We start from the raw sequence: 26,072 nt of genomic DNA, 5'->3' as shown, positions 1-26,072 counted from the left end.
TTTTTCAAGTAACTAGTAAAGTAACGCATTACTTTTTAATTTACAAGAGAATATCTGAGTTACTTTTTCAAATAAGTAACGCAAGTTACTTTTTTTTTTCCAATTTATTGATTGACGGCTCTCCTGTCGCCATGTTGAGAGAAATCAGATGTTACTGTAACTCTAAAATAAATATGAATATGCATTAATTCATCTCCCTCACAAAAAAAAAACAGATTCAGTATTCCTAAAATAAAAATAATGCAACTCAGAATATGCAAACCTGCAATAAAATGTTGTATTTAATCCCATTCTATTAACCAATGTCTTTGCTTCTGACCTTCGATGATCCAGTTCAACCATACTAAGCAAAAATTAATCTAGACAAACGTATTTTTTTATTTTTTTTTATTGCTGAAGTGTTGAAATGTCGTCTTTTGCATTCTACTGTACGGACGTAAATTTACTTTCCCTTCAGCCTGAGGCTTATTCATTTCACTTTTGGTGTGAAAAGGCTTTTTTATTTATTTTTTTATATTTAATATTTTTTTTGAATATTTGCCAAAAATATAACTTTTTTTTTATTTTAAAAACAAACAAGCAAGCCCTGTCCAGATTTAAAAAGTAACGCAAAAGTAACGTAACGCATTACTTTCCATAAAAAGTAACTAAGTAATGTAATTAGTTACTTTTTTATGGAGTAACGCAATATTGTAATGCATTACTTTTAAAAGTAACTTTCCTCAACACTGGTATTTATATTGTTTTTTACCTCTGATTTTCACCGCAATGTCTGAACTGTCCTGAGCGCGTTCGCGCCTTCTTCTTCAGCCGGCGTGTGACGCGTCTTCTTCTTCTTCTTGCTTTATGGCAGATCGCAGACTTATAAGTTCATTACCGCCACCTATCTCTCAAATGGACCTAGGACACTCCTAATTGAGATAGTAGATAGTGTCAATGGTCCATTTGAGAGATAGGTGGCGGTAATGCACTTAAGTCTGCGATCTACCATAAAGCAAGAAGAAGATGCGTCACGTGCTCAGGACAGTTCAGACATTGCGGTGAAAATCAAAACGATATAAATACTCTTCAGTTTCTTGCACAGACCAATCGTTGTATGTCTTTACACATCAATGTATCGTCACGAGACGCAGGGTTTAATTTGGTTTTGTTTGTGTATGTTTCATGACTCTCAAAGCCGTGATTCCCATCCACTGACATTATAGGACTGACAGACTGCAACGGTTTGACTTAAAAATCTCAGTTTGTGTTCTACTGAAGAAACAAAGTCACCTACATATTGGATGCCATGGGGGTAAGCAAATAAACATCAAATTTTCATTTTTGGGTGAACTATCCCTTTAATCTCTCACACAATAATATTTTATTTTATTTTAAATGACAAAAGCATTTTAATTAAGATGTACGTCATTGTCATAGTGTGTACACGCAGAACAGGACTGTAAAATAAAGTGCAACCAATAAACCTGTACAAGGTTCCAGTCAGGTAAAGAAAAAACAAAACCACCAGAATCTTAAAATTGAGATACAGATTTTTGGTCATATTGCCCAGCACTACAGTGAAAGAAAAACAACAATATTAAAAGTCTCCAACAAGACTAGATGAAAAACGGTGTCCAATCCAGATTGGTGCAAAGCTGCAATGTACTGCAGTTTAGCCTGAGCACTTTGACTCACAAGGCAATCCCTGCTCAGCATTTGGAAGTTCAAATTTTAGACTTGAAATATTGAGGCTGTTCAACATCGAATGATACTAGATAAACTTCATTGGGGTAAGCAGATGAACATCAAATTTTCATTTTTGGGTGAACTATCCCTTTAAGTTAAACACTATAAACCACTTGGCAATACCCTAGAAACCATTTTCAATACTCTAGCAACCACATAGCAGTGCTCTGACATGAGCTTTACACAGACAAGATAGCATGTTTTCATAAAGTCAAATGTTTAATGAAATTGTGACATTTTCTGGATTTTTGTTAAAGCTGCTGTCTGTAACTTTTTTTTGTTCAAAATGTATATAATAAGCGAATACACCATGAATCCATTTTCCAAAACGTGTTTTTGGCTTGTCCTGAATCACTACGGTACACCTATAATAAGTGTTTATATTCTGACTATTTTAGACTGGTTCGGGTAGGTACCGCTGCGGAGTAGCCCAGTACCTGTGTGATTCGTCATAGTCATAAACAGAGAGAAGTAGCTCCAGCTACAATGTTCTTCCGCAAGATGCACGCAGTTCTGTTTATTAACCGCTAGACCGCCAAAAGTTACAGACAGCAGCTTTAAGTACAACATTTCAAATGTGGAAATACTTCATTTCATTGACAATTTTTCCCAATCAGTTATTCCAAAAATCTAAATATATACGTCAACCAATTGTGGACTAAATATCTAAACACGCACAGGAGCATCAAAACCCAAAACAAACCCCTGAAGGTTGAGAACCACTGGTCTACATCGTAGTTTACTCGCTACGTTCTGTCAACAATTTAGTAACAACCTAGCAACCACTTGGAATACCCTAGCAACCACATAGCAGCATAGATGCTACAACCATTCATATTTTATTCCATTTATCATGAAAGTCATGATGTTTAATAGATTTTTTTTTTATGGAATTTTCAGGATTTTTGTTTAATCCGACATTTCAAATGTGGAAGTACTTCAATTCATTGACAGTTTTTCCAATCGGTTATTCTAAAATTCACTGTATTGAGGTCAAACAAACATGATCTAAACAAACACACACACACAGGAGCATCAAAACCTCAAACAAACTCCTGAAGTTACATCACAGACACGTGAGAAGAGAAACAAACCAAAGCGTGGAGTCCAACCCATCCATTTGGAGTGCTGGCAGGCCGTTTCCTCTCTGACCCTGACAGTGAGCGGCTCTCGCTAGGCCCGAGTACGTCTCTATGGCGCTGAGGAGACTGACCCGCTGCATAATTAGAGCCCAGAGCCTAACCGCAGGGTAAACATAATGAAGCTGAGCCGTCCCAGACACATACAGCTCTGCCATGCAACCCTCCCTCTTTTTTCTCTCTCTCTCTCTCTTTTCAGATGACTCCTCGGCCTATTAGAAACTCCACCAGGGCTATTAGTCTGAGTCTTTAAGAGAAGTGGGGGGTTGGGATGAATTCTGCTCCTCATGAGTCTTCTGAAACACGGCAGACGCTGTACGAGGCTGTTGTCACGCACACACTCCTGTAATGTTAGGGCTCCTCATTGTGATTCATTAAATGGATATAACATTCGAATGGACTTGGCATCCTCTCTTAACTGTGCTTCAAGATGAGTTTTGAGTTTTGCATTCTTTCAACATGTAAAATGACCAAAATTATACACCTGCTGTACTTCCAAAGGTGACTTCAAGATGACTTAAAATGCTTTAGAATAAAACAAAATAAACATTAAAATACATATAAACTATATTTTAACTATATAAACATTTTACATATAAAATTCTAAGTTCTCTCCTCAGAATTCTGAGTTTCCCACAGTTCTGAATTTTCCCTTAGAATTCTGAGTTTACGTTTCGCAGTTCTTCTTTCCTTAGAATTGAGTTTACATCCCTAAATTCTTACTACTTTCCTTTAGAATTCTGAGTTTACATTCTGACTTGTTTACTCAGAGTTCTGAGCTTACACCTCACAGTTCTAGCTTTTTTTTTTTCTCTTAAAATTCTGAGTTTATATCCCAAAATTCAGATTTTTTTTCCTAAGACTTCTGAGTTTACATCTCACAATTTTGACTTTTTTTCCTCTGAATTCTGAGCTTTCATATGGCAATTCTGTTTGTTTGTTTCTGCCATGAAATAAAAAATGACGACTTCTATCACCATTCTGACTTTTTTTTTTCTCACAATTCTGACCTGGATATACAGTACAAGGAAGCTTAAAAGTACTGTGAAGAAGTCAAGTAAAACACTCGGGCCTGTTCAACAGCAGCTTTCTTATGCCTCTTCATTCATTATAATCTATCTAGCTATTTTCTCAAAATCTTTACTTGTTGCAAAACATTTTTTCCAGCCTAAAAGCTAATTTTTTGCTTTAAAAATGGCCTTCTAGGGTCCTAAACTTGACCGTGCCCTCTGATTAGGCTACAGGGTGTGTCTTTAGAACCAGGCAAACATGACACGTCCAGCAACAATGAATCACTGATGAATCAAGTGCACTTGTTTACAGTAAATGCGTCATGCAGCATTCTATAAGAGCATATCTCTCTGAAGACGTGATTGTTCTGGAAGGATATTATTTTAAGCGAAAAAAAAAGTTGAAAACAAAACACAAAATTGCCACAGGCAGAGTGAAGTATGAGACATAGCTTAACGATCAAATGAAGAACAAATCCTATTTACACTAGCATTCACAGGTTTGGGGACAGTAAGGTTTTATTTTTCAAATATTAATCGGCACAACTGTTTTCAATATTAATAATAAATGTTTGAGGAGCAAATCAGCATATTAGAATGATTTCTGAAGGATCATGTGACACTGAAGACTGGAGTAGTGATGCTGAAAATTCAGCTATTAAACAGCTATTTTAAATTGTAATAATATTTAAGTATTTTGATCAAATAAATGCAACCTTGGTGAGCACTTTTCAAAAACATTTTAAAAAATCGTACTAAACTTCTGAATGGGTAATGTATGAAAAAATGGTGTAAATGTATGTAAGAAGATGGAAATTTATGAAAAAAAGCTTAATGTCAGACTTTTGTTCACACACTTAACCCCAAGTATGAGCAATAAATCATAACTGTTGCCTTAACAAGCACCACTAATAAATGTACCGTTGAGCTGTTTATGAGCACGTCTGGGCTCTTGCCTACAGGTATATCTTTCAAGAGGTTTGCAGGCCTTGCTCACTTAAACAATGACTAAGGTAATTTTACGCAGCAATAACCAGACAATGATAGCCGGAGTAGATAAGGCTCTATTGAAATGCGGAGCTCACAGAGACGACCTCAATCAAAACTGTTTACACTCCTACAGAGAGCGGCTATGAGAAGCTGTTCAACTTGAAATCCTCAAAGAAGCAACATTCGCTAGTTTCCAAATCTATAACAAGCTAAGTCGAGAGCGTAAGGCCTGACACAATATAATAAACCCAAATACTACCAGACAGAACTGTGTCCAACTGGACAGCTGCCCAAACAGGAAGCATGACACAGTACTGGAGTCCAAGAGGTGAAAGGCAATAATTCTTCAACGGAGGTATTAATTATCTCAGATTTAACCAATACAATAACAGAATCTTATCAGAGCCAGCAGCATCACCATACAGTGAAAACAAGTTTGCATGTTCATATAGATAACCAAAGGTGGACATACTGTACTAGCATGGCTATATTTGCATAAGATGTACATAAACACAACTTGAGTCATACAGCTCTGGACATTAATCTAACTAGGTCATATCTATATTATCTAATGTAATAATTGCTCATCGATGCATGGTAATTGCAGTATGAATATTAACCTGATACTGATTTGATTTGACAAATTTCATATATAGTGGTGCTAATTTTAATATTTATCTGTATTACTACTGGATTATTTTTTCTAATAAAATACAAATAAAATCTCAAATAAAAAGTGGGACCCCAAAGAGGGATCATAAATCCCTTAAAGGGTTTGTTCACCCAAATTACTCACCCTTGTGTTGTTCGAAACCCGTAAGACCTTCGTTCATCTTCGGAACACAAGATATTTTTGATGAAATATGAGGGCTCTCTGACCCTCCCATAGACAGCAAGGTAACTACCACGTTCAAGGTCCAGAAAAGTACCAAGATGATCAACAAAGTAGTCCGTGTGTCATCAGTGGTTCAACTGTAAAGTTACGAAGCTACGAGAATACTTTTTTGCGCAAAGAAAACAAAAATAACACTTTATTCCATATTTTCGTCTCTACTGTGTCACTTGTGGACGCGCGTTAATGACAGTATCATGACGCGAGCGTGTGGCAGCGCTGACCCAGATCCGGCGTAATGACGTCATTTTTGGGTGAACTAACCCTTTAATTAACGGTTACTGATGATTGTATAACCTAGTAATGGAGAATGAGATGATGAAAGACGAAAGTGTGAACACCATATCAGCCTTGATTCTTTATGAAGAACCTTGATTTCTTGACTGCTGCTGAAGTGATGCAACATTAAGAAATACAAGTTATGAAAATAAAGCTCCCTTTACAGAGACAGAGTAAACATTTCCCTCATTAAGGCCCTGATCTGCAGAGACTTGCGATGCCACTTTCGTATGCGCGCTCCTCTCTGCAACACCTGATTTAAACTCATAAAGATATGAGAGGGGGAGGCTTCCAAATACAAATTCAAACCAGCTCCCCTGGACAAACAAAGAAAGTCGTTGCTCTAGCGAGTGAAAATATTTCATCATCAATCTCCTGCGCTTGATCCTATGGTGTCACCTCAATATTACTCACCCCCTGACAGTACAGACGGTTGAACTCGTCTCCAATGCGCCGCAGCTCCCGAGCGACCGCCATCTCCGGCCCCATGGCTCCGACAGGTGCTGCCATCTGCACGTGCTGGTGGCTAGGTTCGGCAGACCATACCTCTGAGAAAGACACGGGAATTCAATTTTAAGACATTCAAACCTCAAATGATAAGAGATGAGCAATATGAGCAAAAAATATTTTGTATCACAAAATATATATATTTTTTTATTTAAAGGTGATTCAAACATTAAAAACACTAACAAAATGACTTAATGTCCAAAGTAAAGGTAGGTCTATCAAAGATGAATCGGATTTATTTTTTAATTGAAAACTTATTTGCAATACAGAACACTAAAAACTTATATTGCAGTACAAAACACTAGAGTAGTGTAGAAACAATTTTCATTTGCTAGTAAAATTGCTATTCAATAGCACAATTAATAAGAAATACACTTACATTTTAAACATAATTCATAATATGTGACCCTGGAGCACAAAAGCAGTCATAAGTAGCACAGGTATATTTGTAACAATAGACCACAATACATTGTATGGGTCAAAATGATCGATTTTTCTTTTATGCCAAAAATCATTAGGATATTAAGTAAAGATCATGTTGCATGAAGATATTTTGTAAAATTCCTACTGTAAATATATCAAAACTTAATTTTTGATTAGTAATATGCATTGCTAAGAACTTCATTTAGACAACTTTAAAGGCGATTTTCTCAATATTTAGATTTTGTTGCACCCTCAGATTCCAGATTTTCAAATTATTGTATCTCAGCCAAATATTGTCCTATCCTAACAAACCATACATCAATGGAAAGCTTATTTATTCAGCTTTCAGATGGTGTATAAAATCTCAATTTCCAAAAAAAATGAGCCTTATGACTGGTTTTGTGGTCCATGGTCACACACACACACATATATATATATATATATATACACACAGTATATTTTTTTATAATTGTAAAATGCATTGCAATAATCCTTCCAATCATTTACAACTTTGAAAAATATTTTTTTTTACAGTGGACACATTTAAAAAATATATATAATACTAATATTAGGTGATTTAAAAATGAAAAAAATTAAATAAAATAATAATTAAAAAATGAAAAATAAATAAAATAAATATATATATATATGGTAATGTCCCTTTTATCTTAAAAAAAAAAAGAAAAGTCCAAAATAAAAGTGAGCCTATCACAGATAAATCGGTTTTATTTTTTATTTGAAAAGTTATTTGCAATCATGCAATAGGAATCATTTGTGACATCATCTGAAAATATCAGTTTAAAGTTATTATATTTTGGCTAAAGATTATGAAAACAAGTTTTTGTGCACAGTTGAATTGTGAAGGCCGGGATTAAGAATAGCGGGCCGCGTCATATTTAAAGACTTGAGGATGGACTTTAAACAAGCAGTAAAACAACTACAAATCAAGACATTTCTTATTTCAATTCATCCCTCTACTGTTTTTTCTTATTTCAAGAACCAGAGTTAACGCTGTCTTCATACGGTCACGCTGAAAGCCAGGATTAAGAATCCAAATAAGCTTAACTTCATGAAAAAATAAACACTGTTTGACAAGAGTCATTTCCACACCACGCAGGACGCAACTTTTCTAACAAACTTCAACTCCTGTATATCGCATGCCATCGTCTGGTGTAAACAACTACCTCTGCAACCTCTGGTTTGGTTTTTCCACAGCCATTATCATGAATAAGTATTTGCTAACAGTGCTAAAATTACACGTTGTCGGTTGTAAGACAGTAGCTGAACGATAGCTGAGGTTATGAGGCGGAACGCTAATATCACCCAAATTCTGTCTGAACTCAAATTGATCTCGCGCTATGACTCAAGCGAGAAGCTGTTTGACTGTTATTTCTCGTGCTCAATCATATTAGGACCATTGGATACTCATTTCCTTTCACAACTCCGCTAAACCTATATGAACTGAACCAGACAAGATCTCAAATATCACTCAAAGTTTTAGTCAACACTTTCACCTCATTCTCTCGGGCCTTTACTACACAGTAACTCTCTTCATCTTCATTTATCTTTGGACAGAATAAGACGTCTGACCCACAAGAGGTGCTCAAAAAGGGCACAGAGTTCATACGTGTAAATTCAAGACCTTGTGCCAGCACAATGCAGCAGCTAGAGGTATAAACAAGAGGCCACTGGTAGAGGAACTCTCCTGTCGAGCGAGCAACAGATGAGAGCCCTGATAAGTTATTGTTGTTTCTCTTCGCCATTAAGAGTGGCTACAGGAAGACAATTATCGCCATCTCATATCTCCAGGCTCTCAATAGGGAAAACCGAGATGGTTGGATCTCGTGTCTAGCCTTCACAAAAGACAGGCTAGTCTATTTTGACTGCGTGCATTAAGGCCGATTCTCTGACTGCTTTCTTGAGGCCTCGGTGACTGTGAAGGTAAACAAGAAGACAACAGGCAAATCAGCCAACTCCATCCGAGGCATTATGAGAAGATGGGTCACATGCTGTGGTCATGCGTCTCGGGTGCACCGGGTTTGCAAGATATTGTGAATGAACCAAGCTGAAGGCTCGCGTACGTGCACACGCATGCTTCAGAATACATAATGCAGTGAACAATCTGATGCTAACAGAGAGGAAATGCAGGTTACTTCTTTTAGAGCAGCTATCACAAAGACAAATGAGTCGACTTGGCTTTAGGCAGATCTGTGCTGCTTCTAAATGAGAAGAACATGCTTTCTGGAAGAGATTCTCGAGAGAAGTGCACTGCCAAGCATCAAAACATTATGCTTATCACTGCGCTAATGTGGAAAACTGAGAGCCAAGTTAAACATCCAAAGCACTTACATGGATGACATTCATAAACAGTGAGATGTGACTGTATTAAGATTTTTATGCACCTCTATTTCACCTGTACAATCTGTCATTGTCTATTTTATTTTACTTTACTTCACAGACCCAGGGAACCCCCTCCTCTCTCTCTATATATAAAATGGCTAGATTTTCTTTGCCAACATTTTCTAATGTGTTTGATTAACATGCTTACCATATAACTGATGTATTACATTTTCACTAATATAATTTTTTTTAAAGAAAATCTATGTTTTATATATCTGTCCACTGACCCACAGGGGCCCAAAACCAAATTGCCCCTTGACCTTGGGAATAAGGTTTTTTAAATTACACAATTTAACGAATCATTTACTTTAATCGCCATAAAATGATCAAAAATCAATCATTATAAATGATTAATTTCGTCAAAACATAGAAGAGCGCGCGTGTGATTCAAAGCTCAGTCACACAAGGGCGGGAAACCCGCAGCCGGCTTCAAATTTGAAATGATCCAATTCTTAACGGACTAATCCGCTGAAAGAAAACCGTTATGACAGCCTCGCTGTTCGTCGCGTCAGTGTCGTGTTTACACACCACAAAATAGAGCCTTTTTTCCCTCCAGGGGGCTCTCTTACCATCATTTTGGCCGTCTTGCGCTTCGGAAATATTGGGCATTAGCGGGGAACTTGGCACAGAATCGCTGTCGACGGAAAAATAGCCACTAGAGGACCTGGAGAAGGTTCGGGACATCGGTGACCTCGACTGGTGACTACTCGACATGGCAATCCCTCCCCTTAACGGGTCCCCATCGCTCGGCTGAGGGAAGTCAAAGTGCCCGGAGCCTAAGACGGCTGCGCCACCGGCGCTCTCTCCGCTTCCCCGGCCCGGCGTTTGCTCTCTGCAGAACAAACAAAACACTCATTACTGTCTTTTGCAGGCGATTCGAAGAGGAATTGTGTGGGTTGTTGGCGGCGGGTTTTGAATTTCCAGTCTATTTCGTGGCGATTAGCATGCGTTTGGAAACTCGGCGAAGTGCGTCACAAACGAGCTCCACTTCAACTTCCTATTTCTTCCTTCCAGCAAAACACTACATTGTGGGATACAACTGAAGAACGCGCGAAGGCGTCGCGTCGAATACCGCACGCGCTGTAGCGGAGTCTACACGACTTTTGTTTAATCGTTCTGGTCTAGACGGGTTTATTATGTCGCGCTTTTTCAAGTGAAAACACATCTCGCAGCTCTCCGTAAACCAGTTCGGCTTCGTCAGTCATGCCGGTTTGCACAAACCGCGGAGCTAGCATGACAAAACAGCGGCGAATACAGAAATAAAACACTAAATAATTATAAAAATAGAACAAACTGCGTCGTGCTTACCGCTGTATTTGTTGCCCCTGCACTTGTTAGTCACTACTAATATGTAGGCTACTTTATAGGAGCGCCAGCTGCGACTGGATCGAATCTTGCTTCGATATCACTTGTCAGCATTTTACTGACAGTAGCTAATGAATACTGTACTGTACGAGCGGGGAGTTTAACGCGACGCAATCGCGACGCCTTTATGTCTTTCTTTAATTTCACTTGTGCTCAACATTATACTGTCAGCCATCGGTAGCCTACTGAACGAGCGCGGAGTTTTATAGCGATTTATTTTCAACGAGAGAGCGGCGGCGAAACAATATGCGCACCAAAACAAAGTTTCCTACTAATAGGAGCGCGTCGACGCCTCCAAGTGTTCAGACAAGCAGACAATAGCGCAAAGTAACGCGAGTATCGGTCTAACAGCAGACCGACCGATTTGACGATCGTTAAAAATAAATAAACAAACAATAATAATAATAATAAATACGTATCGCACGGCACGTTCCAAATCGCCATTGTTTCCAGCCGGGAACAGTTCGAGTCTCATTTCGAAAGTAAAGCGCGAATAAATCGATAGTTTACACACGTTGGTAGAGTATCGCCTGGCGTACATCTGTAGAACTTCAACAACAACCGTAGCTTTTCATCGTATTTTAAGACTTATTTTTTAGTGGATAACGGAAAAGAAAGCAACGCAAACAGGTGCCTGTCGTTACCCATAATTTAACAGTTAAATTATTCACTCTGGTTAAATGTCAACACGTACGGGCCGCTGCGGGGAGTGGACTCCTCTACTACATCTCAACTTTTGTTGTCTTTGCGACATTGTTTGGCTGGACGCGCATCTGAAGTTTCACTTTTTTCGCCCTCGCGAAAAGTTTTTTTTGCGCGTTATGCTTCGCTAGCATAAAATATCAACACGAAAAATAATCCAAGGTGATCTTGACAAATAAACAAACGAATAACCCGATTTTACTAAACAGCTTAATTGGTTTTAAATCACGGCGATCAAATGTTAAAACGCGTACGTTATTAACATGCAATCCGTTCTGAAAGACAATATTGTGCAAAAAATAAAAAAGTGCAAACAAAAGAGCTGTCCTAAAGAAAGCCGGCATACTGTACGATACGCGCGTATGAACTCACCTGGACGTGTCAGACATATCCGCTGCGGCAAAAACGCGTTAACGCATCATCTTAGCGATAGACAACAAAATGAAAACGAAGGGTAAATTTCGAAATATCCAGAGATTTCAGAAGTGCTGTAAAAAAGTGAAAATAATAAAGCACAATTCCAATAGCAGGCAATCGATGGCTCTAAATCTCTCGATGTATTTGTTTCCCTCGGAGCAGCTGTCATATACGATCCTGTGTGAAAACTGTCCACAGGATTGTTTTGAATGGTCTCTTTTGTCTCGGTGTCTTCTTAAGTGCACTTCCTCGCCGAGGCTCACTCTCTTGCGTCTGCTACGCAGAGAGAGCAAGTTGTTCTGCTGTCTACTTACTCAAGCGAACCCTCACAGTGAAGCGCAGAAGCCACGCCCACATGGGATGGGCTTGTGATGGCCAAACCCAATGGCTGGGATCTTCTCAAACCACACCATCAGGCTGTAAATGTACACAAACACTTTAGATTAATCTAGAACAAAAGCACTATAGTTCTTCTTTTGCACAGGCTAGTCTCTTCTGTGGTATATTTCACGTACAGTCTGGTTGAATAATGTTTGATCACAAGTCACAAGTGAATCATGAGCATTTTGAAACAATGTAAGGCTGCATGCAAAACAAACCAGGTTTACAATTGCCAAACTAAGTATTTGGTACACATTTTATTCTGTTATTAATTAAATGATCCATTGTTTGTGGCATAATAGGACAACAACACAAAGACAATTAGGAAAATAACCAAATAGCCAGTGAATATCCAGTCAGTGCAGAAAACCTGGAAATATCAGGGAATGCAACAATTTATTTGCAGAATATTTCAGAATTGCTGTGTCTGCAGACTTTAGTAAGAAATGAACAAACGGGAAAAAAACCTATTAAAACAGATAAGGACATTTTTCAAGAAAACTTTAATTTCAAGTTAAATCAAGCATAGCGTTAGTTCTGGCAGGTCACGTTAGTCAAGCTCACATCAGCTGATCCCCATCAACCTATGGGAACACGACACCTATCTAAGTATTCATATATAAGGTCCCTCAGTATTATCAGCAGTTTTCGCATTGCTCAATAGCTAATTACCCTCCTCCATCCCCAACTCCTCCTCTGTCAGTCAGGATTCAGCCTTCTGATTCTCCTTGAATCAGACTAATTCTAAAATGTGTACATAACATTATTGAACTTTAACAATATCTGCAATACATGTTTGGTCCAAACTTAGTGTATGACAAAAGCATAAATGGGCATCCCTTTGAAGACCCAGACCAGATCATACCTAAATTGTTTACCTTTATTTGGCTCAAATGGTAAATAAAGGTAAATGTATGGCAGTTGATAATGGCATTAAAAACTATAGCAGCAGTAATAAATTATCATCTGTCCAACATATTATTATGGTTACTGATACTCAATGTATGTGCAATTGCATAAATATTCAATATCTGTGTGTCATGTGATGACTAATTTTATTTGGGTTTTTCTAAACTAAAAAAACGGCCTCTTGGCACTTCTTTATGCTGTTACCTCTGTAAGTGCAAGATGTTTAGTTTGTTTGGAGAGTTTTGATTCCGGTTTGGCTGGTGTTTATTTGAAATCGTTTCAGCTAAAATCACTGAAGAATTTAAGGGAGGGGGAGGGGGGGGGGGTAGAACTGTATGATAGACATAATGTGCAACTCGTATAACTGAAATTCCCTTCTTCACACACTCTTAAAAATGAAGGTTCTTAATTGGCACTGAAGAGCTCTTAACATCCAATGAACTTTTCCATTGGACAAAAGGTTCTTTATAGTGTAATAAGATTCTTTAGATGTTTTTCACACTTAGGAAAAATAGTCCTTTAAACAAAAATGTTCAATGAAAGGTTCTTTATTGGCATCTTTGCTTCCATGAAGAATCTTTAACATCCATGGAACATTATTGGACAAAACGTTCTTTGAATGTTAATAAAGCAATAAGCCCCATGAAGCCGTGCTTTACAGTGAATTTATAACAGGGGCGTTGTTAGGCACGACGCGAACCCCATTAGCTGTTATAAATTCACTGTAAACCACGGCTTCATGGGGCTTATTGCTTTTATAAAACGGTTATTCCACATACGTAGTAAGGTTTCACAAAATAAAACACAGCAAATAAAGTGTAATGATATGAATAAAAACAGTATTCTTCCACCAAACAATGTAGTTCCTCAGAAAAGGTTGTGGTTCCAACAAAGTGGGTGCCGAGCAACACACAAATGTAAACAAAGGTGTATGTTTGTAGTGTAATTTACAACAGCTTCGAACGCAGCTCAACCAATCAGAATCAAGGACCGGAACTATCCGTTTTATAAATAAGGTTCTTTAGATGTTTTTTACTCCAACAAAAGGTTCTTTAAAGAACCTTCACCGAAAGGTTCTTTGTGGAACTCAAAATGGTTCTTCTGTGGCATTGTTGCAAACCCGTCCCTAGTGAACAAGAAAAAGTAGTGTCATGCCTATAGTGTATTCAATTTTTTAAGGCCTTGGCCATTAGCAGCAAGTTCTACCATTCATATTGGCACAATGCATGATGCTTAATCATAAAACATCAGCTATGCAAAGTGCATTGACCGTCTCCAATTAGTCCCTCATCACTCCGACCCAATGTGAAAGACATCACTCCATCGTTCTTCCACATCCTCATAAAGCCATGTTCATTCTCTCTTTCAGAGCTTAGACTGTGGTTGGGTGCTGCTGGGATACTGTGGCAGCGGATTGAAGGCCCATTCGGTCCTGGGACAGGCGACTCCAGCGATAGGAGCCTGGATACAGCAGGACGGGATGTTGAAGTCATCGACCACCTTCAGCACATCACCCTTCACCGATCTGCACAGCTCCAAAAGCTTCAAAACAAGCAGACCACAGTCACACGAGCGTTAATGCAGCAATTACACAACTATATCATTGTACAACTGGATGTTTTGAAGAAAATGTGAGTAGAGCTTGCCCACTCACAGTCACTCTTCATAATAAGTTGCACAATTTTTCATTCATGTCTCTAACACAAACGCTGAGGGACATGTTGCATGCCAGAACATTTATACATGGGGGTTAAGGATTTAACCCTTAAGTATGATCAATAGCAAACACCACTAATGATACTTGACACTGGTGGAAACAAATAGGGATAATTCTGAACTCACCAGAAGAAAGATTTCAGCAAAATAGGCAGAAACAAATTTCACTCAGAATTTTCTGGTAAATTTTACAATTACAAAGGCACAGCATGAAGCTGAATTAGGATTTTCTTGTAAAACACACTCCAATAATCTTTTATTTACAACTTTGAAAAATAATATCTACAAGGTATTAGACAACAATTCATCACAGGAAATATATAACCATTACCATTCCTCTTCTATAATAGCACCCTCTGGTGGAAATTAACAAAGCAACATAGAAAAAATTCTACTTTCATTTCTTAAAAGTTCCATTTCCCAATTTGCTCCATCGGATGAACTGTGTGTGGTGTGAGCAGAGACATTGATGTGTGAGAATACAGTCAGACTGTCGTGTCAGGGTCAAGAGAACAGGAATGAGATGTTCCTCCTTTAGCTGAGACCACTGAAGATCACCATAACGTGATAAAAGACAGAAATGACTCACCATAGCCAATGTTTTGAGCAGAACCACAGCATGCTGGATCAGATGACATACTGACAGTATCAAAAGTTTGGCATTACTGTACTTTATTTACTGTAACATTGAGTTATTCAAATACTTTTTTTTTTTTAATCTTGTGATCCCAATGTGGACAGCTGATATAATTGTCCAGCATTGTGTCATCTGAAACATGTTTTATTATAAAAATTGGCTGTTCTAAATTTTTAGCCCTATAATATACTGATTAGGCCAAACATTGGGATAAATTAGGGATGACATAGGAATAAATTACATTTTTGTCATTACACACAGATATACATTATTGTCATTATTTATTTTTTTAAGTTTTCGAAATAAGTCTTTTTCTACTCACCAAGGCTGCATTTATTTGATGAAAAATACAGTAAAAACAGTAATATTGTGAAATATTATTAAAAAATTAAAATAAGTGTTTTCTATTTAAACTGATTTTAAAATGTAATTTATTTCTGTGATGCATAAGATGAATTTTAAGTCTTCAGTGTCACATGATCCTCCAGAAATCATTCTAATATATGGATTTGCTGCTCAAGAAACATTATTAATGTTGAAAACAGTCATGTTGTTAAATATATTTTTGTGGAAACTGATACATATGTTTTTCAGAATTATTTGATGAATCGAAAGTTCAAAAGAACATAATTTATTTGAAATAGAATCTTTTGTAATATTATGAATCTTTACCGTTACATTTGATCAATTTAATGCATCCTAGCTGAATAAAATGATTTGTTTCTTTCTTTGAAAATAATTCAATAATCTTAATGACCCCAAACCTTCGAACAGTATTATCATTCAGGCCCAGACTTTTTAATGAAAGATCAAAAACCGTGAAAAAAGAAACTGAAAGTTACAACTTGAACACCTAAAAAACTAAACTTTCCCAGAGAGATAAATAACCATATATATAAATTTTGATGAACAATAAAAAGTTCATGCTCATGTTATTTTGTAACCTGACGGCTACAGAATACGGGCGTACTTGCTTAGAAATAAGACTTAAACTATTCAAACTGATTAAATGATAATAAAATTGGATTCAAATAGGGGAAAATCACAATCATACTATTCATCTCCATCATTGCTTCATTTGTGAAGTGTCGCACTGATTCCACAGACATCCTGCGTGAGTCACAGAACCTGCTCTTTTCTCCCACATCGCCTGACAAAGAGTTAATTTATCGTCCTGACACTTTGGCTCCTGCTCAAGTCCTCCAGAGCTCAAGATGAAAGACAAATGATCACAGGCTGTCATTTTCTGCAAAGCTCTGCTTGTGTATTCTGACTTTTATAACCCTGTACTATGAAACCCCCTCATTGTTCTGTTTGAGAAACACTCGCTTATCTGTGCCACATTAACGGCTGAAATATGTTTGGACACGTCTTGCTCAATAGCCGTCTGTCCAATGAGGAGTCTGAAATACGTCTGACCTCTCTCGTTCTCTCTTTCCAGATCGGCTGAAAAGAAAGTAGCTTTATGTAGAGGTTGCATGCGCCATGAAGCAACGCAAAGATAAGGAGAGTGTGTAAACAGAGCGAGAAAGAGATGGCATGAAAGAAGAGAACGGGAGACAGAATGGAAAAATTTGGCCAGAGTTTGGTTACTCACACACTATGTAAAGACAAGTAAAGTTAAGTCAAATACACAGTGCCATTTGATCAGCTTTTAATAGTGAGATAAACAAAAATATATTCTTTTGTTTTTTTAAGAGGGCAGCTTTACGTAAGGAATACCTGCAAAGTATGAACTTTATATTTTGAAGATATTAATACATTTGAATTTGGTATCAGATAGACTGCCATTCAAAAGTTTGGGGTCGGTAAGTTTTTAAAATGCTCACCAAGGCTGCATTTTATTTGATAAAAATACAGTAGAAACTGTAATATTGTGAAATATTACAACAATTTAAAATAACTTTTTTTATATATCTGAATGTATTTTAAACTGTAATTTATTTCTGTGATCAAAGCTGAATTTTCAGCATCATTACTCCAGTCTTCAGTGTCACATGATCTTCAGAAATCATTCTGATATGCTGATTATAAGAACCATTTATTATTGTCAGTTAATTTTTTTCAGGATTCTTTGATGAATACAAAATTCAAAAGAACAGCATTTATTTAAAACAAAAATATTTTGAAATATTTTAAATAAAAGTAATAACATTAAATTTTTTTTATAAAAAATTAATTAATAAATCTTACTGACCCAGAACATTTGAACAGTAGTGCATGTTAAAGAAAACCGCAATATTAATTTATAGCTTATTTCCTCGTCCATCACGAGAAAAAAAAGTTAAGGGCTTGTTCGTAATAATATTCTTAAAAAAAAGTAAAAAAAAAAACAAAATAATTCATTATTCTTAACAAATCTTACTGACCCAGAACATTTGAACAATAGTGTATGTTAAAGAAATCCGCAATATTAATTTATAACTTATTTCCTCGTCCATCAGGAGAAAAAAAGTTAAGGGCTTGTTCAAATCTCTAAACCCATGTCACCTCAGCATAAACCTGACTCGAAGCATATAAGTGTTTTTATGACCATAAAATCTGATTAAACCTTTGATTGATCTCAAAACAAGAGATGGGCCTTTGCTGTTGGAATGAAATGGGGTCGTATTGTCACCACAGCGACTGCTGATGGTTTTTCACAGAAAATGATGACGTTCTGCCACTTTTCAAAGACAATGAGGGGCATGATGGTATGGACAGAAGATGTAGCCTGGGGAAAAATGTCATCTGTGTTAACACAACACAAGCAATGTCATTGCTACTGATGAAGAAGACCTGCATCCACCAACTGAGGGTCTGTTTAGTTGCCGGCAGACCTCTCTCCAGAACTCCCGGGAGCAGAGCGATCGGGGAAAGGCGTACAGACGAAGCCTCGGTCACGTCTGTACCATGGCATCCAGCCCCAGTGGAGCTGGACGACTTAAGAGAGAACCATAGGGGACAGTGCGATGTCATGCGAGTCGCAAACAAATCCACCTGAGCCTGGCCAAAGATTCTCCATATCTGCTTCACCACCATGGGGTGAAGCATCCATTCCCCGGGCCTTGGCCCCTGCCTCGACAGGATGTCTGCTCCCAAATTGAGATGCACAGGGATGTAAACTGCTCTCAGCGAGAGAAGTTTGCCCTGGGACCACACAAGGATCTGGTACGCTAGTTTGTACAAATGGCGTGAGCGCAGACCTCCCTGGTGGTTGATGTAAGAGACCACCGCTGTGTTGTCGGTACGCACCAACAGATGGTGCCCTCTCAGGTCTGGGAGGAAGTATCTCAGTGCATGCAGCACGGCCAGCATCTCCAGGCAGTTGATGTGCCATGTGAGATGGCGACCACTTCATAGACCACGGGCAGGGTGGCCACTCATGACCGCTCCCCAACCGGTGAGGGACGCGTCCGTCGCTAGCGTCACGCGGTGACAAGGAGCTCCCAGCAAAGGGCCCTGAGCCAAGAACCAAGGTTTCCTCCACATGTCCAAGCACACGTAGGCATCGCCGCATGACCCTGAACCTGCGAAGCGGGGTTCCCCTCGAGGAGAACCCCTTGGTCTTGAGCCACCACTGTAGGGGCAATGCCGGAGCCTTTAGAGACGATGCCGTGCTGGGAGACAGCTTGCTTGCAAGCGTCTGCTCTACCCGGGGCATCGTTTTATAACCGCGCTCTTTCATCCCCGCCATATTGCCATAATAATCAGAGGCGGGAATAAATTGGCGGGCCGAGAATGGTCTTCCCCACGACTTCGACACCTCGGTGTGGAGGTCGGGGAAAAAAGGCAGGTTCCGGCGCGGAGGTGGTGGCTTAATACGCAAAAACCGCTCATCTAATTTGCTTTTCTGTGGTTCAGCCATCTTCTCGGCGGGCCATTCGATATTCAGTTTGGCCACGGCATGAGTTACCACCTCCAAAAGCTCCTCATACTGGGACGACTGAGGGGGCGATTCCTCATCGACGCCCACCACATCAACCTCCTCGGAGGAAGACAGGTGGAGCGCCGAGCTCGCTCCCCGAGGGGAAGTAACCGCAGAACGGGCTTCCGATCCGGTGAGCGAGTGCTGGATCTGGTGGGTGAGGAAGAAGATAGGGACTCACCTGTCTCCATTACCTCCGCCAGTTCCAGTTGCGAACCCCACGAGCGTAAACACCGCTCCGCGGGGAACGCTTGCGAAGGCACCCTCAGCAAAGAGTGCCTTCTGGGAGCGGAGAACATGCATCGGAAGACGCTCGCAATGCGGGCAGTCAGCTCTCTCAAGAGCTGACTCAGCATGCTTCGCTCCCAGGCAGACAACGCACAAACTGTGTGTATCCGCACCCGTAATGAAACGCGGGCAGGGAGGAACACGCAGTTTGAAATGCTGGCTGCCTTCGCCCCTACTCAGATGGTGTTTCTTTTCATGTGCTTTAGACATAATTCTTTCTTTTATTTTTATTTTCTTTCTATGGGACAGACAACACCAAATAAGACTCACAACTGACAACACACACAGAGAGCTTGCTGAATGACAAAAAGCTGACGCTGGTCTCACCGCACGTGCTTTTATAGCTTCCTGGTCATTACGTCACCCGCCGTGACATCTCGCCCATCTATTGGTCTGATTACACACGAGGTTCAGAGCCCGTCACGCTGAAGGGCGTTCCCCTAGCGTTTCCGACGCAGCTCGAGTTCCTGAAGAGGAACTCATGCGTTCATAAAATGACCACAGATGCATGTGGAGGGAAGATGTTATTTGATTATTCAGGGATGCAAATCACAAATGAGATCTTTTTAATGTTTTAGCTGTTTCTCCTAGACAGCAATTAGATTAAATGCAAAGAAAACGGAGACTAAGTCTGCTGCTTTTCTCCTGAGACGCAGTAAGTGTCGCAGTGTCTCATCTTGAGTTCTGGATGTCAACATTGTTTCAAAATGTGCTAAAATATCTCAAGTTGACCTCAAACAATTCTCATCAATCTCAACCAAACCTAAATGATCTGTGCTGACTTACAGTACCGTAGAAAAGTTTTGAAGTAAGTCTCTTCTGCTCACTAATGCTACATTTATTTGATCAAAAATACAGTAAAGCTGCAAATAATGTGAAATTTTATTACAATTGAAAATAAGTGTTTTATATTTGAATATATTGTAAAATGTAATTTATTTCTGTGATCAAAGCTGAATTTTCAGTGTCACATGATCCTTCAGAAATCATTCTTATATACTAATTTTCTGTTCAAGAATCGTTTATTAATGCCATCAATATTGAGAACAGTTGTGCTGCTTCATATTTTGATAAATATAAAGTTGAAAAAAAAAGCATTTATTTGAAATAGAAATCGTTTGTTACATTATAAATGTCTTTACTGTCACTTTTAATAAAATTAAATGCGTCCTTGCTGAACAGAAGTATTATTTCTTAAAAAACAGGGAATTTTAGGAAAAGCATCCGAGACAAAATCGATACTTTAAACAATCGAGATCTCCAGAAGTCTCCAAAAGTGAAAGAGCAGATTTATGGTCTTTTCGTACTGTTCCCCCCCGTACATGTGAGGATCTCTTCCACAGATACTGTCCTCAGCACTCAGACCCCCCACACACACTCACAGTCTTACTCACTCAATAACATGCTCATGAACATTTCTTCTGCCTCACTCACATCTTACTACTTGTTAAGAACGTTTAAGTAACATTGGCATAATGTTTGGAAAATCATACAACGGAAAGAGAAAATTTCTTTTTTAAGCCATTAAAAAAAAACTGGACATTTTGAACATTCAGAAATAACATTTTCGTAACTTAACTATTTATTTATTTTTTTAAGTTTCCAGCCACTGGCAGCATTTCTGATCATTTTCACGAAAGTTTAATGGCACCCAGAATATGTTTTTGCATAGATATCTGAACATGCAATATGTCAAAACAAAGAACAGAGCTCAACTTTTATAGGGGTCATATGATGCGATTTCAAGTTTTCCTTTCTCTTTGGAGTGTTACAAGCTCTTGGTGCATAAAGAAGATATGTCAATTTGCAAAGACTAAAGTCTCAAATCCAAAGAGATATTCTTTATAAAAGTTAAGAGTCAGCCACGCCTACTTAAAATGGCTCGTTCTAACACGCCCCCACATGTCTACATCACTATGTGGGAAGATTTGCATAACGCTGCCCAAATGTTCACGCAAAGAAAGATGATTTATCTGCTGTTTAATGCTTGATGGTCGTGTTATTTTACATATGCATCTGCATACATACGCGTAGTGTAGGGAAGGTTACTTTGGAAATGTAATAGGTTACAGATTACAAGTTACCCTATTTAAAATGTAATAGTAGTGTAACTTTTTCAATTACTTGATTAAAGTAATGTAACTGATTACTTTTGATTACTTTTCTAAATTTCTAATGAATGTTTATTTGCAACTGTTAATCATTTTCAAACATTTACACCGTGCAGGGTTAACCTTACAGTAGTGCTCCACACTGTCAGATTTTCAAAATACTTCACTTGAATTAAGATGATCAAATTTGAACACATCCACCACAAAATCAGACTTAAGTACCACCTTTTACTTTGAGATTGATCTGAAGTTCAATGCAGATTTAAAATCATAAGAAATAGTTAAGATAATAGTTAATAGATAAGAAATCTTTGCATAACTACAGGAAACACTGCATCTAACAATGGTTTGGGGAAAAAAACGTTTTTTAAAAATTTAAAAATAATAAATAAAAGCATATACATAAACTCAAATACGGTTATCTAATAAGCATGTGTCCTATTCTGTGTACTAAACTCCTGAAACATTGGTGTCTCTTTGTATATATGACGATAGTTTTATCAAAATAAGTAAAATGCTCATGAAGTGACTCTAGAGATTATGTTTATGTGTTCATGTACTCATATATTGAGGTGGCAGAGGCTGAAAACACCGTGAGCTTCAGTAGGCCTATGTGTAGTAAATGAAACCGCATGTCTGCTCCATTAATTTCCACGAGGGGTGGACTGGGAAAAAAAATTTAGGCCGGGAAATCTCACACTCATACACCCACAACCAATTCTGAAACATGGACAACCCTATTTTTTGTATTGACCTCACATAAAAAAGGTTTAATCCTTAGGTTGGGGACATGCAAACTATTTAAAAGTTCTCTCCTGAACTGCACCTTCACTTCCATTTTTCTTTTCAGTCTCTATTTTGGCCTGATATCTATCTCTCTCATGACTTTAATACTCAAGATTTAACAAAACTATACTTTCTAAATTGCCTACATGTCAAAATTAGTACATCACTACAATAGCTTTATAGAAAAATCCTAATACTGAACATGAGTCATGTTTTTCCCTTACAAAAATTAACCATGTTTTTATTATTATTATCATAATTTTTTTTGCAAATGGATTACCATTTGTATTTATTTTTTACTACAAATTCCATGGTTAAACTATGGTTAGTGTAGCAAAAACCATGGTTGATTTGTGGTTACCATGGTTTAACAATAGTAACCATTGTCTTTGGATTTATAGTAAAATCATCGTTAATTTTCATAAGGGTTGTTTTGTTGTCTGCCCTAGCTCCCCCTAAACCTATTATAAAATATGATTATTTGTCTGCTAAATCACTACTGTAACATTACAATAGATAATAATGATGTCCTTTATACAGTATTTTGAGTGATGAGCAATGGGCTGCTGCTACTTAACTAAGTAAACAAAGACAAAACTACAATAGCATATTTACAGATGACTGACCTGCACTGCACTGACCCTGAACAGTAGTTTTGCTTCTCTGCTCCACCTGTGCGCTTCCACAGTCCACTCCATTACTCTGATCCAAACCGTTTAGTGGAGGCGCGCGAGCCGAAGCATTGCCAGTCACGACTAACCGATTCATGATTTATTAGAGATTTAATTATCGAATGGCGAATTTGGAAATAATCGCTTTAGTACATTCGGCAGGCAATTATAAAATAATAATATTAAAATAGCGGGCCAAATCGGCTGCCAGGCCACCGGGAATTGTCCCGGTTCTCCCGATGGCCAGTCCGCGCCTGATTTCCACAGACACGCAGAACGTGCAGGATTCATATATTGTCTTTTTGCGGCTTAATATTCACAGGCACTAGTCCATATCGCGTTTTGATTCAAGTGTACTGACCTACTTTTGATTTATTCGTCCAAAATGTGGCATATTCCATCCGCGTTAGGCGGTAGGAATTCCGTTTTTATGACTGATTCTACGAACCAGTCTGTTTTCCGCATCGCGGAAGTTTTTCTTAGTAACTGTAACTTATTAGTTACATTCATTTTGTAATTAAATTACGTAACGCCGTTACATGTAACTAGTTACTCTCCAACACTGCATATGCGCTTGTTTCTGCTTCTTCACCGCGTTTTGATCTAGACGTTCAATACTCTTTCAGAAGATGCGTAATAGCGCCTCCTAACGTACACCAGTGAAAACACCGAAAATTCTGTTAATGGCGGGAAAAGAGTTAATGGGAGCATTAGCAAAACGTTCTCACAACACAGCTCAGATCATTTGGCCTGAGAAAGGTTCAGATTTACTTTCAGCACGATGCGAGACATTAAGATCTTTTGACACATTTGAGATCACTGGGGCCAAACGTGCAAAGTCCCAATTTGCTCTCCATTTAATCTCAGTGCTGTCTAGAAAGAACAGTCAAGTTATTACAGATCGCATTTGTGATTCTTATGTGTGTCCTTAAGTGAACAGCAGCTAATTATAAACAAGCGATCGGGTTATTTTCGGCACGTTATGCAGCCTGTCACATGATAAATTATCTTCAATAAGCCATTGAAAACATATAACAATAGTTCATATGAGCTCGCTGAAAGGAACCGTAAGCACATGCCTTCAGTCACGTGCGGCAGCCGCTGCAGTCGCTCTGGGAGAACAGAGGGGGTTGTTTGCACAGAGACAGCGGCTGTGTTGGGTTTGCTCAAGTGGTAAACATGCAGTAAAGCACCTGCTGCCCGCATACTGACAGACCGGTGTCGTCCTCTCAGCTCCTGTGTGGGAGAACTCCAGTGAGGCCGCCTGCCTGTTTAATTACAGCTAATTGTGAACAACTGGTCACTTTATGTGTGTGTGTGTGTGTGTTCATTGGTAATGTTCACATTCTGCCACTCTCTGTCAACGCCGGCTAATGTGCGAAGGGTTAATGAGGAGGTCTAATCTGAAACAGCCTCAGATGGGCAGCAGAAAGGCTTTACGTCTCCTTAACTGCCTAAAGACTGATTGACAGCATGCTGATACCCTCCTGATGTAGCTGCTGGTCACATTCAAACATCCTCTCTCCCAAGGTGTGAAAAATTGAAGCATGGTCACTTATTAGGTTTGCTAAAGGTATTCCTAGGTGTCGACAATCTAGTAACTCCATTACATTCAATTGCTTGCCTAATGCTTTAGCTAAAGATGCATGAACCAAGCCAACAGGGAATGTTTTCACTAACTTTCACTAATGTTAAAGGTATATTAATGCTAGGACAAAACGTTCTTAAAGTAATGTTTATGGAATGCTCTTATAAATGTATTAATATTTGATATACATTCTCATAATTTTGAGAGAAAATGTTCTCAGAACAACAATCTCAAATCGTCCTAATGATGTTATTTGTTACTTTTTTTTAGAACAAATAATGTTCTAATCACAACAAGACATGTTCTTAAGGCCCATTCACACCAAGAACGATAACGATAAAGATATAGTTCTAAAAATCATTCTCAATATTAAAGAATAGCAGCATCCACACCACAGCTATAACAATAAAAGCAAACAGAAACGATATCGTTGGAATCACTTTCAGAACTATTTTTTCTAGCTGATGAACGATAAAAACATTGACAGCCAATCAGAATCCATCCTGCCATGATGAGCGGCAGACGAGCGTGCGCTTGGAATAAACAGACGATATCGTCCGCTGGTGTGGACGCTAATATAGTTATCTTTATAGTTATCGTTCTTGTTGTGAACGGGCCTTTAGAATATTTAAAATTAAAAGACCAGATAACATTCCATTTTGGGTAAAAAAGATAGTAGAACATTGTAGGAACGTTTTTGTAACCTTAAAATAACGTTCTAATCATGGCAAGACAACTGGACATTTCAATGTTCTTAGAATATAAAAAAATAAACATTCAAATACTGTTAAAAGCAATGTTAGCAAAATGTTGTAAAAATAACGTTCTAAGCAAGAAAACTGGACATATCTGTTTTTTTAAAACATCTCAAAACAATGTTCTCATAGCGTTTTTTTACAACCTAAATGTGTTACTTGGGTAATTCTCTGCATGCATTTGTAAAAGAGATGATTTTTATGAGTATTTAAACTTTCATAGATATTTTTGAGCACCTAACCTCAAAAGCTAACCAGAAAACAGTATAAATGTATTACAAATGAGTCGTGTTGCATTCCAAGTGTTCTGAAGGTGTACAATGGCCTTTTAATGAGAACAGATTGAAACTTTAGGCTTTAATGGCTAAAAATGTCCCCACTCCTTAAATGTAGTCACATATCATTCAAAATATAAATCTGAACTTTAAAATGATGCATTATTGTGAATTATTGTGGCTGTTCAAATCATAC

At 38.2% G+C, this 26,072-nt stretch overlaps 1 protein-coding gene and 1 pseudogene across 1 annotated transcript in view; both read right to left on the bottom strand.

Moving 5' to 3' along the window:
• bcl2l11 (BCL2 like 11) overlaps positions 1–12,137 on the bottom strand; it is a 21,973-nt gene extending 9,836 nt beyond the window's left edge. The window contains exons 1-3 of the mRNA XM_016288795.1: positions 11,808–12,137; positions 9,938–10,200; positions 6,453–6,586 (exon numbers count right to left, since the gene is read on the bottom strand). Of these exons, the coding sequence (XP_016144281.1) occupies positions 6,453–6,586; positions 9,938–10,200; positions 11,808–11,824 (414 nt within the window). The 5' untranslated portion in view covers positions 11,825–12,137. The remainder of the gene's footprint in view (positions 1–6,452; positions 6,587–9,937; positions 10,201–11,807) is intronic.
• Positions 12,138–14,250: 2,113 nt separating this feature from the next.
• Positions 14,251–26,072, bottom strand: part of LOC107597674 (acyl-coenzyme A oxidase-like protein) — a 46,956-nt pseudogene continuing 35,134 nt past the window's right edge.

This window comes from Sinocyclocheilus grahami, unplaced genomic scaffold (assembly GCF_001515645.1).
Source record: "Sinocyclocheilus grahami isolate Dianchi unplaced genomic scaffold, SAMN03320097.WGS_v1.1 scaffold234.1, whole genome shotgun sequence".
NCBI classification, from domain to species: Eukaryota; Metazoa; Chordata; class Actinopteri; order Cypriniformes; family Cyprinidae; genus Sinocyclocheilus; species Sinocyclocheilus grahami.
The sequence above is the reverse complement of the archived record's forward strand: the minus strand, read 5'-3'. Positions and strand labels throughout refer to the sequence as shown.